A 22,305-nucleotide genomic window follows, 5' to 3' on the forward strand; every position below is an offset into this window, starting at 1 on the left:
TGACATCCTGAATGTCCAGATTATGCAGAGGACAATAGCTGTAAGTAATAGAACCTGTTTGCTAATTAAAATGACTGAGGCAAACAGTAAGTTTTATTAGCACCCAGGTTCTATTACTTCTCAAGGATGCTGCCAGAGATCTTCTTGAGTCTGCTACTTGCTGAGGTCATATTTGGTATTTTACACCATGCAGATGACATACAATTCCTTTACTCAACTTTTCTAGTTTGGAACTCGATGAGGAGACCTTTTCACAATAGGTAAATGAAGCCACAAAGTGAACTTCAGCCAGCACTAAAAGAACACTTACAGGTCTAGACAATCAAATGAACAAATAGCCCCGAAGCCATCCAGTCTGCCTACTGCATATTGGTTTAAAATGGCTGATCTGGCATCCTCCATCCACTCTACTATGCATCCAGCTGCAGAGGAAGCAGGTCAGTGCTGGAATCTCCCTATAAACCTCTGAAAGCATGCTTGCCCAGTCATCAGTGAATAGCTGGCACAGTCAGCTTATTTTCTGACATTTGCTGTCTTTCTAATAATCAGGGATATGAGTCATAGCCGTGACAGCTGCTGGAAAAGCTGCTCACAGGACTGCAGTAAAAGAATTGTTCCTGAGCAACACAGCCATTCCCAGGGCACATCACACCTTAACAGAGCATAATGTTCCCCGCATATCTGAAATACTGGCTAAATAACACATTGGTTCCCAAATACTAAGAGTAAATATAGACTAACCAGTACCTGTCAATGCTGCAAATCCATGCAGTGGGATGAAAATGATAACAGTACGTGTCATATTATGCATATTCAGTTTATTATAGCACTGTAAAACCAAATAATTAAATAACTGCATTTTTTATATCTACCTTGAGTTCAGCTTTAACATTATATCATAATAGTTTGAATCAGCTGTCAAGGCCAAATTCAGTTTTCCTGGGCAGATCTACCATTAAATCCCTCGTCTCATTCACACTAAGGCCTGTTCACTCTAATGTGATTTCTCCTGCATTTACCACTGTGCTTCACTGCCTGACAACTGAAATTACATTATTCTCTACAGTGCCCGTTCACATCAATGATGCATCGTGATTTTTTTTAAAACAGTGTCGATGCTTCTTTTGGTGCAGCATGGCCCCATAGACTTCAACGGGAGTACATGAAAAATGCAATTGTTTTTGGTGTGTTCTTGGCAGGGCTTTGTGTTTAACAACCAGTCCCCCCCACATACACAAAAATAAAAGCATGAAAATGCATCATAAACGCATGTGAAAAGAGGCACTACAGAAAAGTACTGAAAAACACATAATTATGTAGCAGCTCTAGTGTGGACCTAGGCTAGGTATTCACTTTGCATGGATACCAAAATGTCACGTCTATTGAAAGTCTAGGAAGAAGACCTAATCAATAAAAAACAGAAAAATCTATAATCTAAAGCAAAATTGTTTACTTGTGGCCATCTATATGAGCAATGGCCTACTGTTGTGCCACAAATTATTTCTGCAGTTCTGTTTTCCAAAGTCAGCTGTAATTTTATTTTTTGTTTTGGCAGCAATCCTGCATTATCCGATTACCCTTCTATGTAGGAATAATAACAGATTCTTCTCCTGCAGCAGCTATTTTTTAACTAAGACCTGTAGCTCTCTATTCTGCATTACACATTTCCACCTGCTGGTAAAATTTGGTATTGCAGTTCCTACAGTTCCAAATACAAATTCTTCCAATGTGCAGTATAATACTGCATTGGCATAATTTTTAGCAGAGATTCTCATCTGGCTTTTTACAAAATTGCTGTGGTGTGTGCTTTCAATTCTTACCTGAAATGTTTCAGTGGTGTCCAGGTACCCAGGAGAGGTTGGGTAGGGACATACTTGAGATGTAAGCGAATGTCTTCTCACTTCAACAGTCTTGTTTGGCTCAGGTGAAACACTTAAGCGAGATGGACTCTGTTCCACCTGGTAGGGCTGCAGTTTGCTGCTCGGTACATATCCACGAGATGCTGTCAGAAATAAAATTAAACAAGGGATAAAATTAAAATAAGCTTTGATACAAACAGATTGCATAGTCTGTCATTTTTGCTGGCCATCTTGGTTGGCATGTAATTATGAAGAATATAATATATAGTTTTTATTATAGTGGTGCTTAGTGTTAGCAAAATTTGCTCCGGCTGTGAGTCATGAATTTGCAAATAGGGACGACCTAAAAATAATAGTAATACTCCTTCAGGATCTCTATGGTCATATCTTACTGTTATGCTGAATGGGGTAGAAGAAAGTAAACTTTGTTTTAATCCCTGATTTACAGCCAAGCAAATGAGCAAATGCACATATGAAGTCAGTTCAACTGGTTTTATATGCTCAATACTTTTAATTATAATTTCCTATTACTTAAACAATTAACGTTCCATTGTTGACCATTTCAGCACCTTGCTATTGCAAAATATACCAGTATCTGTAAATTCTACATGTTGTATTGTTAGTGTTACAAGTACATGGCCCACGTAACAGGTTTAAATAAAACACATATAAATAGAAATGTGTAGGGTGATGCTGCGATTCTCCTTTTCTGAGTCACTAGGGTTGATATACTAAAGGCAAGTTGCATTTGTATCTAAGGAAAATTGCATTTTGCATGGAAATTTTCCCTTGAGTTGTGGTGAAATTTCAATTTCCCAATCACATACAAGGGGAAAAAAACAGCATTTTTGCTTGAAAATGATTGAATGATGGAGGTCAGCAGAGCTTACCCTCATTCACTTAGCTCTGGGGAAAATTCCCAAGCACTTTGCTCAAGAACTGAAAAGCCTATTTGCCTTTAGTAAATCACCCCACTGTCTCAAGCAGCAAGTGAAGTCAGAACCTTCTGATCTGTATACTTTATCCGGGTCAACATTTGAAGCCACTGGATTAGAATGAGAGCCAAGAAACCAGCATTTCCAGATGTAGTGGTCACCATGGAAGCCTCCATAGATATATCAACACAGACGTGTTTTCTTGAGTTATTCTAGCAAAACACTTTTACTTTTGTGCACGTTCAATTCAGCATGCATGCTTGTAGTTACAGAGAAGAGAGAGGGACAATAGAAACACATCCCCTGCATCAGTCAATATGTAGGACAAACAGCAATTGGCAGAGGAATCCAACATGGCCAGTAAATTTTTTCCATAAGGCTGCTGCATTCCACTGATATTAAATCCTTTTTGCCTTTTTCATTTAAACGTGGATTATTGAGTCTACAACATTTTTCCATAAATGGGTATTGTAGGTACCTTGCCTTAAACTCAAAAGCAAACATTTATTATACTGCAGTTTACCAATTCTTAGAAGTGATAGCTGCGTTACTTTTCTTTGTTATGGCTTTCTTTTTTTTTCATTTTCATCTGGTGATCTGGCCAGTAAGCCAATCATTTTTCATCAGAACAAACTGTCCAGCAAATGTAGCTGTTAGAGTATTGAGCAGGGATGGTTGCAATGGTCAGCCTTTTTCGTTATTAATATAACACCTTTAACCCAAAAGAAAAAAAATCTGTTGTTGTAACTGCTTGTGTAACTGCAGTTTGAGCTGGAGTTTGGCTTTAATTTGTAAGTGTGTCTAAATCTGCTAGTGCACCTAACACTCCCCTCCCCCCAGACTGAGAATGCTGTCGTCCAAAGGTGACCCTGTCCTCCTTCATTTAGAGTGGGGGCACTCTAATATAGGAGGTGTGTTACTGACCAGATCACCAGGTGAAAACAAAGACAAAAATCCTTAAAAAAAGAAAACCAATGCAGCCACCACATCTAATGATTGGTAAGCTGTAAGATATTACATTGGTGCTTTTGGGTTTATTACTGCTTTTAAGCGGAACGCCACAAAATAGGGGAAGGTCACGCTTTAAGGCCTCCTCCCCGGCTCCTGTTTGTGAAATGGAGCTTTTGGGGAGGAGGGGGTGGGTACCCGATTTTGATAGATACCCGCTCCCACTTGCATTCCAATCACCTTAAGCCGCAAGCTGTCCCAGCCAGGTGCCCACAGTGAAGATGTCAGCCCGCCAAGGGAGAACACAGGGAGAAAACGGCTGGGGTGAGTAGACCACTGGATCATGGGACAGGCGAGTGGCTGTTTATTAAAAGTCAGCAGCTACAGTTTTTGTAGGTTTTTCACTGAAGAGACAGGAGCTCCACTTTAAGCTTCAGTGTCCATACCTAGTTTTGGCATTTTTGCAGCATTTTGTTTTCTGTTTTCATTGGGTTTCTCCTAAGCTTACCACATTGTTTATTTACTGCATGCTGCTGTTGAGTTGTCTCCAGTAGTTTGTGTGAGAAGTAACAATGTATAGAATTAAAACTTTTATTTGCCTTGACCAATCATGGAGGGTTTTTTTTCCCAGCAATGTGAGCTGGTGGGAGAATTAATATTTAAAGCAACCTTCTAGGAGGGTCTTCCCTTCCAATCTTTTGCATGGTGAGGATGTGACTGAAGAGAGAGGTTTTTGCCAGGGCTTAGGAACTGGAGACTCAGGAAGATGGCTACCTATCTGCAGCATCTTCAGAGGAGTTTGCCGAAGAATGTCCAGGGGAGCTGGGGGAAGCTTCTGCTGGATAGACATTGCATGAGGACCTCATCACTAAGCTCCTTAAGGTACATGTGGCTACTCTACCAGGGTCAGAGGACCGATTCCTATTGGGAGGCTGCTAGTGAAGAAACTAGAGTCACCAATGGAGGTGCTTCAAGATCTATTGTCATTGGGAGGCTGCTACGGAAGACTCTATGGCCACCAAAAGTTCTCTTCAAGAATTCATTTGTGACTGGATAGCTGCTACTAAAACATTAGAGCCACCATCAAATTTAATAATACTGGAAGACTGCTACTCAAGAAGTTAGGGCCATCATCCACTCTTGTTGCATGCATGTGGGTTGGGGATATTCTGCTGTTTTCAGGTACCCTGTACCACTAACCCTCTTCACAAAATTTTGAGCAAATAAACTACAAAAAGACTACAGTGAATATATATTTAAGTATACCTAAAGGCTGTCTGTGTCCCCATTAGGGAGATTCACACTTTACCTCTATTTGTCCTCTTTACTGTTACCACCAAGAGCGAAAGTAAAAGAAAATCCCAAATTTTGGGCTGTCACCAGAACAGGGATAAACGGAAATCTCCCAATGGGGACAGTAGTTCTGGTGACAACCAGGATTTGCATCACTGTGGAAGAATTTCCGGACACTTCCTGTCCTGGCTATGGGTTAGGAAGCAGAGGAAAATCTCTCCAATGGGACACAGATGGAAAAAACTCACAGGGGTTATAACCATCACTTACTCTATCCAAAAGGGTGAAAGAAAGTTTTGCCTTTAGTTCAACTTTGGTTACCCCAAGGCATGCTGATGTATTGTCGGGTCCAGGATGGGTGAGTCCCCAAAAGAGCATGGCAAGAGAGCACATCATATACCAGCAGTTTCCACGGGGTAGTGCTTCAGTACCCCCACTATTTCAGCCATTTCACCCATATATAGATAGGCCATTGCTATCATGTATTTTTTAATTGAGCATCACGGGATACAAGAACTAGGTATTAGATTATTAGTTTATGAAGCTACCTTCAGGTGTTTGGACAATAGCAAACAAAGTTGAAAGGAAAACCCTATCATAACCTCTCCCACCAACAACAAGCCTCACATTTTGTTGGTGTCCTTAGGTGTACAATTGTCTACATTTTTTCCTTTGCTATTTTATTTTTATTATCCTGGCTGTTTTTTTGCATCATGATTCTTTTACTAAGTTTGAAGCTACTGTGGCTTCTATTTTTGCAGCTTTCCAGATCTGATGACCAGCCTGTATCATTGCTTCAGGCACTGGATCCTAAATTAGGCACTTACCTAGGTATGTAGTACAACCCATTGTGTTAGCTGTAGGGTGCTTTACAGGTCCACTGCCGTGGCAATACCTGCTGATGTGACCCTGTTCCTGCAATGGGTTTCAGTGCCTGCCTGCTCTCCGTTTGCTCGTTTTATGTTCGTGTTAGTGTTTGTTGCTCTGTTGCCCACCCCTCAGTTGCATTGCTTTTAAACATTCCAATCATCTAAATCATGTTCCTGTGTACTGTAATGTACAGTTAGGAAAATAAAACTGAGGCTTGCGGGGAGTGTTTATGTTAGGGCTGTTCACAGCTGGTTTGCCAGTGCCCAGTCACCTGAAGGGAGCTGCAAAGCCCAATCATTCAAGACTAAGGTCCTGTGTCCTGGAATCTACTCTAAGAAAAAGATTTTAAGGGTTGGTCAAAAATCCTATTATTTTAACTATAAAGATTCAATTTAGAGCTCTCGTTGTTGCTTGTTTCTCAGGGATGTTAAAAGTGACAGTGCTGACACTGTGGGTCACACTGATATTGCTGTCCCACTTAGCACTTACTCTGACCTTTATCAATATAACTGGATTATAAATTAGACCCCAGTGCCAGATCTGCCTGACCTTCTCTTGTGTCTGTTCTTTGTGTCATCTGACAGGTATCTGTTAGGGGCAGGCAGCCACGGACAACGGCATAAAAATACACTTGAACTGAACTGTGATGTACTATTAATACCGGTTAAAAAGGTAACAATGTCTGCCTACTTTGTTCATAATTGAAAAGGTATAAATTATTTGTGGCTATACATTAGTCAGTATCAATTATACAGGTCAAGATCATATAGAAGGATCACTGTGAAAAATGGAGGTCAACCAAAACAGTTGGGGGGACTAGTCTGTGAACATAATTTGAAAGATAGCGCCAGTGCCACTGTCAGTAGCCTTTAACAGTGAACACAAACCATTAAACCAATACTCAAGCAGTACTCGCTACTTACATAGTCTGTGGTCAACAATCCTCAAAATTCTTCACTCCATTCTCAGGAGAACAGTACTTGCTATAAATATTCAGATATCCCAAACCAATTTTCAACATTTACCTTCAGTGCCAGTTTGTTTTTACACAATCCAATCAAGCTCTCCTCCAAACTTTACCAAGATCTTTTTGTTAGATCTTCATGTACATCATACAAAATTTAATGTACATTTTGACCTATCCTATGTATGAATATACATTGAGGGAAAAAATAATTTGATCCCCTGCTGATTTTGTACGTTTGCCCACTGACAAAGAAATGATCAGTCTATAATTTTAAATTGGAGGTTTTATTTAAGAGTGAAGGACAGAATAACAACAAAAATATCCAGAAAAACGCATTTAATAAAAAAGTATAAAATTGATTTGCATTTTAATGAGTGAAATAAGTATTCAAACCCCTATTAATCAGCAAGATTTCTGGCTCCCAGGTGTCTTCAATACAGGTAACGAGCTGAGATTAGAAGCACTCTATTAAAGTGAGTGTTCCTAATCTCAGCTTGTTACCTGTATAAAAAGACACCTGTCGACATAAGCAATCATTCAATCATTTAATCAATCATATTTCAATCTCTCCACCATGGCCAAGACCAAAGAGCTGTCCAAGGATGTCAGAGACAGGATTGAAGACCTACACAAGGCTGGAATGGGCTACAGATCATAGCCAAGCAGCTTGGTGAGAGGGTAACAACAGTTGGTGCAATTATTCACAAATGGAAGAAACACAAAATAACTGTCAATCCCCCTCGGCCTGGGGCTGCATGCAAGATGTCACCTTGTGGAGTTTCAATGATCATGAGAAGGGTGAGGAATCATTCCAGAACTACATGGGAGAATCTTGTTAATGATCTCAAGGAAGCTGGGACCATAGTTACCAAGAAAACAATTGGTAACACACTATGCTGTGAAGAACTGAAATCCTGTAGCGCCCGAAAGGTCCCTCCTGCTCAACAAAGCACATGTACAAGCCTGTCTGAAGTTTGCTAATGAACATCTGAATGATTCAGAGGACAACAGGGTGGAAGTGTTGTGGTCAGATGAGACCAAAATCAAGCTCTTTGGCCTCAACTCAACTAGCTGTGTTTGGAGGAGGAGGAATGCTGCCTATGACCCCAAGAACACCATCCCCACTGTCAAACATGGAGATGAAAACATTATGCTTTAGAGGTTTTTCTGCTAAGGGTACAGGACAACTTCACAGCTTCAAAGGGACGATGGATGGGGCCATGTACTGTTAAATCTTGGGTGAGAACCTCCTTCCCTCCAGGGCCAGGGGATTGAAAATGGGTCGTGGATGGGTATTCCAGCATGACAGGGACCCAAAACACATGGTCAAGGCAACAAAGGAGTGGCTCAAGAATATGCAAAGAGGAGTGGGACAAAATCCCTCCTGAGATGTGTGCAAACCTGGTGACCAACTACAAGACATGTCTGACCTCTGTGATTGCCAAAAAAGTTTGGCCACCAAAAACGTCATGTTTAGCGAAGGGGTCAAATAATTATTTGATTCATTAAAATGCAAATCAATTCATAACTTTTTTGAAATGCCTTTTTCTAGATATTTTTGTTGTTATTCTGTTTCTCACTGTTAAAATAAACCTACCATTAAAATTATAGATTGGTCATTTCTTTGTCAGTGGGTAAACATACAAAATCAGCAGGGCATCAAATACTTTTTTCCCTCACTGTACAGTACATATCCGTCGTATCATATCTGACTCTCAGCACTATGTCTGATAAGCTCAAGGGAATTGGGAACTGGATGCAGATGTGCATAGCCAATGTGTACACACATAATAAAAATATCTTTAATTACGTTATATTGAAGTAACTAATGACGTTTCCCGATATAAACTGATGATGTGTTTTCATCATTATCTTACACAAGGAAACGTCATTAGTTGCTCATCTGTCCATCAGTTATGTTCAATAGTATTATGTTCCTTTTTAAAATCATATGTTTTCTCTAATTTTGAAGTCTATTTGTAAATATGAATTCCTACCTTATCACTTAGAATGCAAGTTTCCTGACATTCATGTATGTTGTGGTGGAACAGAACAAAAAGTTTGTAAGGTACCAGTGCTTTACTTTGATGCAATTGCAGCACTTTTATGGAATGCTACCCAGCTTCTCAAAAGTACACAGTATTACAGCTCTACAGTGAACTGGAATTGGGAGCTCTGGTGCAAAGACCGTGATGTCAAAGTAGCCAAGACATCTGAGAAGCCAGTGCATGACTCACTGTACCCCCATCTATTCCAAAGTGATGCACATTTCTTGGGCTGAACGATTAGCTAGCCTGTAGAGAATAAGTCCCTTTTTTTGCAATAATGACCCTACTTCCCTGTGAACTCATAAGCTTGGTTCATTCCACAAATTTTTTTCCGCGGTCTATGAGTCAAAGTTTTTACTATGACTTATGTTTGTTCATAGCATAACATATACCTCCTGTGTCGACCAGCCATCGGTTTCTGTTTCCTCTTGTATCAGCAAGCTGGATGACTGCCACCACATCACCACGACTGAGGCTTAGCTCCATTTCCCTACTGCCTGCAAAACTGCTCACTACTTGGTAGAGCTTTTCAGCCTTGTAGCGCTGCAATAACTGTTGGATTTGACGTTCCGCGGCTGGAGTGTACTCCTAAAACGAGAAATGAGATAGAAGTAGGATACCGTAGATACTGATTATACAACTCCAAATATTTACCGAATTAGTACATTTCAGACTGTAATAAGCAATTCCAGACATCATGTGAAAGCATTTGGTAAGCTACCAATACTCAAGTAGCACAGCAATTTTGCTACAGTCAGAGAAGTCCCTTTTGTGTAATATCCAGCAGTATAAGCACACACAGATACATTGAGTCAGTAGGAGGGCAATAGGGAAGTAACTAGTTATGCCTAGATAAAAAACATTCTTCATACATAATGGATAGTAGGACTGCTAATAGGCCCAGAAGCACAGTGGATTTGGCACAGATGGAAATCAGGCCTTATCTACCTGGCCATGTAGGAACTAAATTAACTAGGGGAAAAGTGAAATTACACTTATGGACTTTAACTTATAATGGAATAAAGCCTAAGTTTACCTAAAAACAAAATAAGCACAAGGGACCTTACTTACCTACAGTGAGATGTGTTCCTTGTGCTTCTGTCTTCTAGCTCAGTAATAATCTTCCTCCTCCACTGCCCCTCCTCACCCACACCACCGAAAACTTCCAGTGCAGTGGCAGCTAATAGAACTGAGAAGCTCACAGGCTCTCATTAAAAGTGCTCAACTATGCCTGGCCTTTCCACCTAGCTTCTCCTTTCAGTGAAGCTGAAGCACAATGGACACCTTTTACTGGATGTAAGTAATGTTCTTGCTTATTTCTTTTTTTAGGTAAAAGTAGGGTTTAAGTAAACATAGTTAGGAAAAAGTTGCAATATTTGTGTCAAGTTACTATAAACTTTCCTGCAGTAAACCAATGGGTATTGTAATCCAATAAACTTACAACATGCATGTGTGCCTAAAACTGTGAAAGGAGCCTTCTGTCCACAGCACATTGAAGAGTCAGACCGCTGCACTCACGTAAAGCTCAATTGTCCAAGTTTTCAGCAGTCTAAAGCCCGTTACACACAATGAAATTATCAGACGAATAATCGTGTTTATTTTTTTTAACACCCCCTTCTCCCTGCATAATGCACCCATGAACAATTTCCATGCTTATTCAGCAGCAGTAATAATTGGAGCACTGTGCAGGTGACTCTCAGCCTGCTGGAGGGTCTAGAACTGCTATGCTGTGTGAGAATTGAGGTCAGGCTCTCCAATGTGCTGCAACACAGGGTGGTCTTTACAGTTCTAAGCACACACGTAGTAAAATTACAAAAAAAACATAATGCCACATTTTTTTTTGTTATGCAGCCTGACTAAAATGTGGAGCTTTTATTGGGCTTTAATGCAATGTCTGACCAACCCATTAGCAGGCCCAGGTATTACAGGATGGGAGATTTACTAGCCTTAGGAAAACCAATATACAGTGCCTTGCGAAAGTATTCGGCCCCCTTGAACTTTTCAACCTTTTGCCACATTTCAGGCTTCAAACATAAAGATATAAATCTGTATTTGTTTGTGAAGAATCAACAAGTGGGACACAATCATGAAGTGGAACAAAATTTATTGGATATTTCAAACTTTTTTAACAAATAAAAAACTGAAAAATTGGGCGTACAAAATTATTCAGCCCCCTTAAGTTAATACTTTGTAGCGCCACCTTTTGCTGTGATTACAGCTGTAAGTCGCTTGGGGTATGTCTCTATCAGTTTTGCACATCGAGAGACTGAAATTTTTGCCCATTCCTCCTTGCAAAACAGCTCCAGCTCAGTGAGGTTGGATGGAGAGCGTTTGTGAAAAGCAGTTTTCAGTTCTTTCCACAGATTCTCGATTGGATTCAGGTCTGGATTTGACCTAGCCATTCTAACACCTGGATATGTTTATTTGTGGACCATTCCATTGTAGATTTTGATTTATGTTTTGGATCATTGTCTTGTTGGAAGACAAATCTCCGTCCCAGTCTCAGGTCTTTTGCAGACTCCATCAGGTTTTCTTCCAGAATGATCCTGTATTTGGCTCCATCCACCTTCCCATCAATTTTACCCATTTTCCCTGTCCCTGCTGAAGAAAAGCAGGCCCAAACCATGATGCTGCTGCCACCACTATGTTTGACAGTGGGGATGGTGTGTTCAGGGTGTTGCTTTTACGCCAAACATAACGTTTTGCATTGTTGCCAAAAGTTTGATTTTGGTGTCATTTGACCAGAGCACCTTCTTCCACATGTTTGGTGTGTCTCCCAGGTGGCTTGTGGCAAACTTTAAATTACACTTTTTATGGATATCTTTAAGAAATGGCTTTCTTCTTGCCACTCTTCCATTGCCAGGTCAGATTTGTGCAGTATACGACTGATTGTTGTCCTATGGACAGAGTCTCCCACCTGAGCTATAGATCTCTGCAGTTCATCCAGAGTGATTATGGGCCTCTTGGCTGCATCTCTGATCAGTCTTCTCCTTGTATGAGCTGAAAGTTTAGAGGGACGGCCAGGTCTTCCTGGATTTGCAGTGGTCTGATACTCCATGTAAATATTTTCGCTTGCACAGTGCTCCTTGGGATGTTTAAAGCTTGGGAAATCTTTTTGTATCCAAATCCAGCTTTAAACTTCTCCACAACAGTATCTCGGACCTGCCTGGTGTGTTCCTTGTTCTTCATGATGCTCTCTGCGCTTTAAACGGACCTCTGAGACTATCACAGTGCAGGTGCATTTATACGGAGACTTGATTACACACAGGTGGATTCTATTTATCATCATTAGTCATTTAGGTCAACATTGGATCATTCAGAGATCCTCACTGAACTTCTGGAGAGAGTTTGCTGCACTGAAAGTAAAGGGGCTGAATAATTTTGCACGCCCAATTTTTCAGTTTTTTATTTGTTAACAAAGTTTGAAATATCCAATAAATTTCGTTCCACTTCATGATTGTGTCCCACTTGTTGTTGATTCTTCACAAAAAATTATAGTTTTATATCTTTATGTTTGAAGCCTGAAATGTGGCAAAAGTTCAAGGGGGCCGAATACTTTCCCAAGGCACTATATATATATATATATATATATATATATATATATATATAGGTACTTTGCAAGGATTCTGTTTTTTGCTGGAGTTAAGGAATCATGAAACAAAAATGTATAAGCTAGCATTTCATGCTGACCACGATATGCTACAGTTTCTACTTTATCTGACTTATGTAATTTCCACAGATTCACTCAAGAATGATTCAAGCCGTATCAGTTGTAAACTTGCCTTTCAGATGGAGACCAAATGCAGAGAGAGAGTTTCGCTATGGAACCCCATCATTTACTCATTAGAACTGCTCTTACCAAATCTTTCTACTCTCCCTCATTATTAGCAGCTCACAATACCCAGTGTCAGTTTCAGATTGATAACATCCATGTGCTCATCCTGTAGGTATCTTAGAGCTATATCCCTGCATCTTGTGAATAACCTAATGGTATTCCTGAGGTTTTACACCTAGATACACTCACTGGCCACCTTATTTGGTGCACCTGTTCAATTACTTGGTAACACAAATTGCTAATCAGCCAATCACATGGCAGCAACTCAATGCATTTAGGCATCTAGACGTGGTGAAGATGACTTGCTGAAGTTCAAATAGAGCATCAGAATGGGGATTTAAGTGACTTTGAATGTGGCATGGTTGTGAGTGCAAGGTGGGCTGGTCTGAGTATTTCAAAAACTTTTGATCTACTGGGATTTTCACACACAACCATCTCTAGGATTTACAGAGTATGGTCCGAAAAAGAGAAACTATCCAGGGAGTGGCAGTTTTGTGGAGGAAAACGCCTTGTTGATGTCAGAGGTCAGAGGAGAATGGGCAGACTGATTCCAGATGATAGAAAGGCAACAGTAACTCAAACAGCTACTTGTTACAACTAAAGTATGCAGAATACCATCTCTGAAGGCACAACACATCGAACCATAAGCAGATGGGCTACATCAACAGAAGACCACATAGGGTGCCACTCCTGTCAGCTAAGAACAGGAAACTCAGGCTACAATTCGCACAGGCTCATTAGAAGACTGGAAAAACATTGCCTGGTCAGATGAGTCTCGATTTCAGCTGCGACATTCATAAGATAGGGTTAGTATTTGGCATAAACAACATGAAAGCATGGATCTATCCTGCCTTGTATCAATGCTTCAAGCTGGTGGTGGTGGTCTAATGATGTGGGGGATAATTTCCTAGCACACTTTGGGCCCCTTAGTACCAGTTGAGCATCAGTTAAACCCCTCAGCCTACCTGAGTATTGTTGCTGACCATGTTCATCCCTTTATGACTACAGTGTACTCTTCTTCTGACTACCTTCAGCAAAATACTGCACCGTGTCACAAAGCTCAAATCATCCCAAACTGGTTTCTTGAACATGACAATGAGTTCACTGTACTCCAATGGCCTCCACAGTCACCAGATCTCAATCCAATAGAGCACCTTTGGGATGTGGTGGAATGGGAGATTCGCATCATGAATGTGCAGCCGACAAATCTGCAGCAACTGTGTGATGCTATCATTTCAATGTGGACCAAAAACTCTGAGCAATGTTTCTAAGACCTTGTTAACCACTTAAGCCCCAGAGGATTTCCCTGCTCAAAGACCAGGGCCTATTTTGCGATTCAGCACTGCGTGACTTTAACGGACAATTGCGCGACGCTGTACCCAAATGAAATTGACGTCCTTTTTTTCCCACAAAAAGGGCTTTCTTTTGGTGGTATTGGATCACCTGTGCGATTTTTATTTTTTGCGCTATAAACAAAAAAATAGAGTAAATTTTGAAAAAATAACAATATTTTTTAAATTTTTTTATATGAAATTCCCCAGAAAAAAAATTAAAAAATCTAATTTTTTTAACATTTTAGGCCAATTTGTTTTCTACTAAATATTTTTGGTAAAAAAAAAAAAAAAAAAATCGCAATAAGCGTATTTTGATTGGTTTGCACAAAAGTTATTGCGTTTACTAACTACGGGAAAGATTTATGTAATTTTAATTGTTTTTTTTTTTAACTAGTAATGGCGGCGATCTTTGATTTTTTTTTTTGCGGGACTGCGACATTGCGGCGGACAGATCGGACCCCTGACTGACAGTTTTTACACTTTTGGGGGTACCAGTGACATTACTACAGTAATCAGTGCTATACATATGCACTGTTACTGTAAAAATGACACTGGCAGGGAAGGGGTTAACTTTATTAGAGATCCAGGTGTTAAATGTGTCCCTAGGGGCGTGCTTCCAAATGTCAAGGGGCGTGGCTTTTGATGTAACCACAGAGACATACGATCCTACATAGCAGGACCGTATGATCTCTGCAGCTACACCAGAGAGAATGACAGGCGGCTTTGTTTATATTAGCCGCCTGCCTTTCTCCCTCTCCAGCGGGAGACCGCGAGTGACCGGCGGACATCGGAGCCGCCGGTCACTCGCGCGGAGATGCCCGTGAACAAGCGGGGGCGGGAGCGCGCCTCCGGTGGCGCGCGCTCGCCCCCTACAGGCTCCTGGGCGAGCGACGTAGTACTATGTTGCTTTGCCCAGGAGGGGCTCACTGCCGCAGTAAATGTACTTGCGGCCTTTGGCAAGCGGTTAAATTTATGGCAGGAAGAATTAGGGCAGTTCTGAAGGCAAAAGGGGGTCCAACCTGGTACTAGCAAGATGTACCTAATAAAGTGGCTGGTGAGTGTATATGCTTATAATTAAGTTATTTTTTTTACTCTGCCACCTATAATGAGGCATATACCTCACAGCAAGTGTAGATCCGATTGTAGGGGCACTAAACATATACTGGAATCTCACCTCACCAGTAACTGAAATCCCTATCCACATACAAAACTGTATGTTTAAATACATATTAAAATCACATTCTGTACTGTTAAAGAGGATCAACACCCTACAGAGAAAAAAATAAAAGTTAGCAACTACAATTATTGTAGCTGCTGACTTTAAAAAAAAATGAACTCTCACTTGGATCACCTAGGCAATCTGAGTGGAAGTGGGAATCAATCAAAACTAAGTACCCGCTCCCAAAAAACAAATTTCAATATGCCAAATGCTAAATGTGGTTGAGGAAGAAGGAGGAGGACATAAAGCAAAATGTCCCCTCTAGGCTGAAGTTCTGCTTTAAGATAAATCAAAATTGCCATCTAAACCATCATTTCTTCTATCGATTTGAGATACGCTGGGTGAATTAGAGCGGAGACTGTGAGACAGGCCTTCTTGTCCACATCAGTGCCTGACCTCACAAATGCTCTTCTGAAAGAATGGCCAAATATTCCCATAGACATACTACTTAACCTTGTGGACAGCCTTCCCAGAAGAGTTGAAGCTGTTATAGCTGCAAAGGATGGGCCAACTCAATACTGAACCCTATGGATTAAGAGTGGGATGCCATTAAAGTTCATGTGTGTGTAAAGGCAGGCGTCCCAATACTTTTGGTAATATAGTGTATATGCTTCTAGAACTGCTAGTGTCAATAAATACTTAGGTAAGCCTGTTTTCAAAGCTCATCATGACTAATACAGTTACTCCATTGTTGGTTTGATTATGATTAGTGTGATTAACCGCCTTAGCGGTAAACCCGAGCGTGACTCGGGGTAGGAATTTTCTGCTATTAGCGGTATCCCCGAGTCACGCTCGGGGTCATGGGCAGAGCGTGCAGACAGCGCAGCGGAGCTTCTCTTACCTTATCCTGGCGATCCAGCGATGAGCTCTCATTGCTGTGACCACCAGCGAGATCTCCGCCGCTCGTCTGCCGGTAGGAGGACTTCCTAGTTCCGTTCCCTGCAGCAGCAATGCTGCATGGGAGCGGAACTAGGGAGGGAAATTAAAAAAAAAAAAAAAAAAAAAAAAAAACGTTGCACAAAACACATAACACATTTTATATTATATATATGCATATATATATATATATATATATAAAATTATATTATTGATTCGATTATAATTCATGCATATATATATATATATATATATATATATATATACACACACACATATATATATATATATATCTATATACACACATATATATATAATATATAGCGCATTAATTATAATCTAATCAATAATATAATTTTATTATATATATTATATATTAAATAATAAAATAATATTATTGATTCAATTATAATTCACTTGTTTGTGTTTCAAATTTATCACATCTGGGATGTCTACTAGAGTCTTATTTTGGTCAGGTTTAAGTCAGTAATTACTAAGAATTGTAGGCCTATAATACATAACGCCAAATTTCCATGAAAAGAATTGTACCGCTTTTGGAACAGAATTCCTGACAGAATCATACCGCCAGGGAGGTTAATATTATTATTATTATCTCCACTCAGTGCTCTACTGTATATTCTCCTTAGAAGTAATCACCTTTACGGTACTAAAGGTGTGGAGTGTGATACCACTAGAGGAAAGGTCAAGGCATTATTGTGCATGTGTGGTAAAAGATGTGGCAATAAGGAAGGCAATACATTAAACAGAACAAACTCTATGCTATGGTGATAAACATCTGAGGTTACTGTGTCTTATCATATTCTAATTTTTAACTGAATTTTTTTTCAAAAATATTCTTACCTGTTCTGGAGGTGGTAATGATTCCTCCTCAAATTTTGTGATGAATTCACTGAGCTGAGAAACCATTTGGGAGATACCATCATCCACCCATCTCTTGAAGTTTGCCTCTGAGACCATGCTACATTGCATCTATAAATACATGCGAGTAAATGCAGCTTTATGTAGTGGTTTACTAAAGTTTTTATGAATGTTAGAATGAAAACAATGTAACAATGCCTGTTTCTTTTTATGAATAATACAATGAACACAAGTATTTCTCCAGGTACAAAATGAGTTGCCAAATATTTTTACATAAATGAGGTTCTTAATAGAGTGACAGATGGTAGCATCCTAAAATCTCACATCTTTCATGGATCAGTGCTAGCCATTTATCATATTAAGATGTCAGTTTGAAGTTGCCTTCAGCAACTAGACAGAATCATTTAAAAAGTGAAAAAAAAGATGGTGGCTTGTATCTTCCGTGATAAAACATTTGGAACAAGTCCTAATAGCTCAAGGTGCTGGAGTATTTAAGTAAGTGGCAAATTAGTGAAAGGTTTGACCAAGCCCCTGACTCCTGCAGTCTTTTCATTTTTAATTTCTGCCCTCTACTGCGCAATACACACACTTGTCCCCTGCATTCTGAGAATTGCATATTATTGACCCCAGCTCTCTGACCTCTGTTGCTCACCCCTAAACCCAGTTCTGGCTGCAGTACTCCTGACCCTTGCACTCTGTGTATTCTACACCCCTGACCCATGCCTTGCAGACTCCTGCACTATATTCACTATATTGTACATTACATACTTCTCACCAAAGTGTTCATTGTTTCAATAGTTGCTGGTTGCTAAGCAGTCATCCCTGAATATTTTATTGAGGTCCTTCTTTAAGGCAGGCTTAGACAAAGTGTTAGCTCTCTGGCTAATTTCAGCGTGCTCAAAAGCATATCTAATGTAAGCTTTCTTTTTTTTTTTTTTTGTTAATTATTGTGCTGAGGTTTATATGTATTGTTGTGCTGAGGTTTGTATGTTTGTGACACTCTTACATGTGGCACAGCAATCATGGTATATTTTAGAACTACAAGGAGACTTGGGTTTTGTTTAACCATGTATTTTAAACCCCTCCCACTATTAACAGTTTGGCCACACCCATCTTTTGCTGAGGCAGGCACAGCGAATTGCATGACTGCTCTCTTTGGGGTGCCCAAGGACTTTTACAATCCTAGCAACGCCCCTGGGGGACATGCTCTGATATTCTCTTGTAGTGATCGACCAATATCGTTTTTTTACCGCCGATACCGATTTTTTGGTCATCGGATATCGGTATCGGCTGATATTGGCCGAGATTTTTGGACATTACATTTTTTTTTTTTATAATGTCTACAGGTAAAAGACCCCAAACCCTTCCTCTGCACTTAAAAGCATTCAAAACGCCAAGTTTGGCTGTTTTTGAATGCTGAAAGTTTTTTAATTCAGCGCGACCAGTACTCGGAAGTGATGTCATGTTATGACATCACTTCCGGGTACTCGGCTGCACCGAATTCAAAGAATTGGAGACCTGGTCAGACGGCGGCAGTGAAGGTAGGATGCCCGGGTATCCCGGTGGGACAGGAGACCCGGGCAATCAGCGGAAGGCGGCAGTATGGGGGGGACGTCCCCTCCCGTTCCTTGGAATGAGAGCCGAGCGGCTTCTCAGCCGCATCGGTTGTCATTACAACACAGCCGACCGTTGGCTATGGACACCGGTACCGGGGTGATGCCTCTAGCTGCAGGCATCACCCTGGTACATGCACTTTCCCGAAATATCAGCAATATCGGTAAATCAAAAGGCCGATTCCGATATATCGGGGAAAGTGCATATCGGCCCTCGATATATCGGCTTTGGCGATAATCGGTCGATCTCTATTCTCTTGTGACTCTGCTTCTTCTGACAGGAGTGACTGCAGTGCATGTTCTGTTGTACTGTGATCATTCTGCAATAAAAGCTTTTGATTGCAACTTAAGATCCATGGTGTGCTGGCGAACATGTGTATTTATCTGTGATATATGCAGTGTCCAGCTGCTGATCGCTGCAGCACCCACCACAGATGAGCCTTTTCTCTAGAAATGTGTGCGATGAGAATATGAAAAAAATTGCTAGAGGAAGGACTCTGCTCTTTCCTCCTTCCAATAGCAGCCTACTGTGGGCGGAAGAGAGCAAGCACTGAGGTGAATTCTTAGAGTCAAACAAAACCAAAGAAAATTCCCAGCTCAACTTACCGACCAGTCTGCAACCAACCCAATTATCCTGTCTAACAGTATGTATTAAAAACAGGGGTTTCGTTTGCATACATTTGTACGTTGCAGAGCAAATTTACGGCATCCCAGTATTATCTGCAGTCCTAACTCTAAATTTTGAGAGCCTCCACATGCATTATAATAAATAGGCAGAGGGCAGATGAGCCTGGAGAGAGCCCACCCCTCCTTAAAGGCGCATTGCACACCCAGCATATAGCACAATGGCAGCAAGGGTGTGCAGTGCATCCCCTCACCAGTATTCCAACAGTATAAACATATGGCCACTGACCCCATCTATAACTGGCCTCAGTCTCAGAGTGGCACCACTGGAAAGTAATGGCAAACTGGCCTTCTTCCTGTCTCCCTCTGTCATGTGACATATCACATGACCCTAGAAGAAGGAGAAGCTACCACTTTTAAAGTTGTACAAAAAAACTCTACATATACTTACCTCTTCTCCATTGATCCAACATTAGTAAGGTCCCCCCTACCCCCCCAGCGCCAGCATCTTTTCAATCTCTTTTTCCAGGTGCTGGGTCTTTGGGTTTCTTGATGGGCTGGTGTGGGATAAAGTTAAGGCCCGTACACACGTACCGATCGTCGGCCGAAAAGCTTCGGCCGACGACCGATCTGCCGATTGTAGGCTTGTTAGTATGATGCCTCCGACAGCGCACATTCGGCCGAAAAGAATCTGTCATGCAAGCATTAAAATTTTTGTATGCCGACACCAGAGCGGCCGATTGTTCGCCAGTCAGTACAGAATTCGGCCGACAGACCGCAGATTTGCAAGACTGGGCATGCTCAGAAAAGAAAAAACACAGGGAAAGCTAACCATCACATGACATCACTTCTGCAGTTGGCTGTAGTCGGCGGACAAAATTCTTGTGCTGTCTTTGCACTTTTCAACAGACACCGACAGCCCGGGGACAAAAGACGGCCAATCGTTCGCCGACGATCGGTACGTGTGTACGGGGCTTAACTCCAGTACATGTGCAGAAGTTCATTCATTCTGCCATCAAGACACTATACTGAGAATTTACACAGAGCTGCCAATGCAATTCATCTATATTCTACAGAGGACTGCAAACAGGAGATACATTTTATTTTCGTGCAGAAGAGACAGCTGCATGCCTCTTCTAAGAAAAATACCCTGCCTGCTCTCAGTTTTTTAAATGTTCACTTTTGTTCCACTTTAAGGATTGGTAAGCTGCAAAATAATTGCATTTTTCGTTTTCAGTTTAGATACTCTTTCACATTGCAGCACCATTCATTTCTATGGAACTGCTGGAGGCCGCCAATGGGCAGCGTCATCCTACAGGATTGAATTGGGCCATGGTACACTTGCTAGCGAAGCTTTTCTTTCTGAATGCTGTGCAGACTGGACTGCACCATGAACATCACTCATCCTGGGCTGATGGTAAGTACATTACCAGCGTGCTGCACTTAGAATGGTGGGAATGAATTAAAGACCAACTTCATCTTTAGTGAAGCACACCTATACTCAACTGTTTAGAAGGACAACAATTTGCTGGAACTGACAAATAAAGAGTTCCAAAAGGGCTGCAAACATTTATCTTTCCTAGAGAATATTCAGCTCTAGGTTTCTATCAGTACGGGCTACATATGTGAGGGCCTTGGCACTTGGATCACATGATCTCTGCTGCAATAGAATATCAGTCTGCATAAACTCTGATCTTCCACTTCAACAGAGATCACATGACCGAGATTCAAGTTCACCAATGGAGAAAGCCTGGGGTAGCATTTTCTTCAGAAAAGGTAAGATTTTAAGCCATTTAATTACTCTGTTTATACATATTAGTTATTTATTCGCATGAACCACTTTAAAAATTATAGTTAAGTTAAAGATGAATTCCAGGTATGGGTATTTTATACATAGATACATTTGTCAAGCTTGACCAATGTAACTAGGGGGTGGATTTAGTGAAGGCTAATAGACAGTTCACTTTGCAAGTGCAGTTGCATTTTTTTTTTCCCCAGAGCTTAGTGAATGCAGTACATTCTTGCTGATTTCCATCATTTAATCACATGCAAGCAACAATGCATTTCTTTTCTTGGACTTGGTTTAGTATTCTATACAAAGTGAAGCTTCACCACATTCACTAAGCTCTGGGACAAATAAGTGCAACTGCACTTGCAAAGTGCACAGTCTATTTGCCTTTAGTGCACACTCTATTTCCAATAAACTTACCTTATAGACTGAATCACAGTATTACATTTCTATTATTATTCTAATATAGTAAATATAGCGAGAAACCTGCAGGGAGAAGGTGGCGATGGCCATCTTGGTACACCCCGGACTGCTCATCGACAAACTGTGATTATATAGTGAAATAGACTATTTCACTCGGTCGCAGTGAAATAGTCTATTTCAGTATATAAGGTGAGTTTACTGCTAAGATCAGTGTAAAATTCAAGAGTTTGCTTGGGTGTAACAACATGTCTGCTGCTGCGTTATGTTCTGTCACATTAGGAAAGGTATTGGAACGCATAGCGGCCATGTTGGAATGCATGGCGCATGCGCAGTAAGTTTTTCTCGTCTACATGTCACTTTCGGTTTCAAAATCTGATAGGAAGAACACCATTAATTTGCACACATTTTCTCTTACTTCCTAGTTTGGCTATGGGACAGGAAGTGAAGGAAAAAAAAAAAAACACAAAAAACAAAACAAATAATAAAAAAAAAAAATACCCCATAAAAAAATTTATAAATAAATGGGCAGACTCGATGGACTACTCAGTCTTTTTCTGCTGCCACTTTTCTATGCTTCTATCTCCTCAATGGGACAAAGATGGAAAAACAACTGACAGGGGTTATAGCCCTCCCTTACTCCATCCAAAATGAAAAAGAAAAAAAAAGTTTTGCCTATAGTTCTACTTTAATGTCTAACTCAATAGTTAGGATTCAAGTTTCCAAACATATTAGGTTCTGTAAGGTGTGATATAAAAAATTAGACATAAATTGGTCAATTATTTTTTTTTAGGAT

The 22,305-nt window shown here is 40.6% G+C and overlaps 1 protein-coding gene across 1 annotated transcript in view; it reads right to left on the reverse strand.

Annotated features, from left to right (window-relative positions):
* Nucleotides 1–22,305, reverse strand: part of ARHGEF37 (Rho guanine nucleotide exchange factor 37) — a 162,877-nt gene that overhangs the window by 8,791 nt on the left and 131,781 nt on the right. Inside the window, exons 12-14 of the mRNA XM_082254868.1 lie at nucleotides 17,046–17,174; nucleotides 9,313–9,508; nucleotides 1,821–2,002 (exon numbers count right to left, since the gene is read on the reverse strand). Of these exons, the coding sequence (XP_082110994.1) occupies nucleotides 1,821–2,002; nucleotides 9,313–9,508; nucleotides 17,046–17,174 (507 nt within the window). The remainder of the gene's footprint in view (nucleotides 1–1,820; nucleotides 2,003–9,312; nucleotides 9,509–17,045; nucleotides 17,175–22,305) is intronic.

Source organism: Pelophylax lessonae (assembly GCF_965119305.1).
Source record: "Pelophylax lessonae genome assembly, chromosome: 4".
Taxonomy (NCBI): domain Eukaryota; kingdom Metazoa; phylum Chordata; class Amphibia; order Anura; family Ranidae; genus Pelophylax; species Pelophylax lessonae.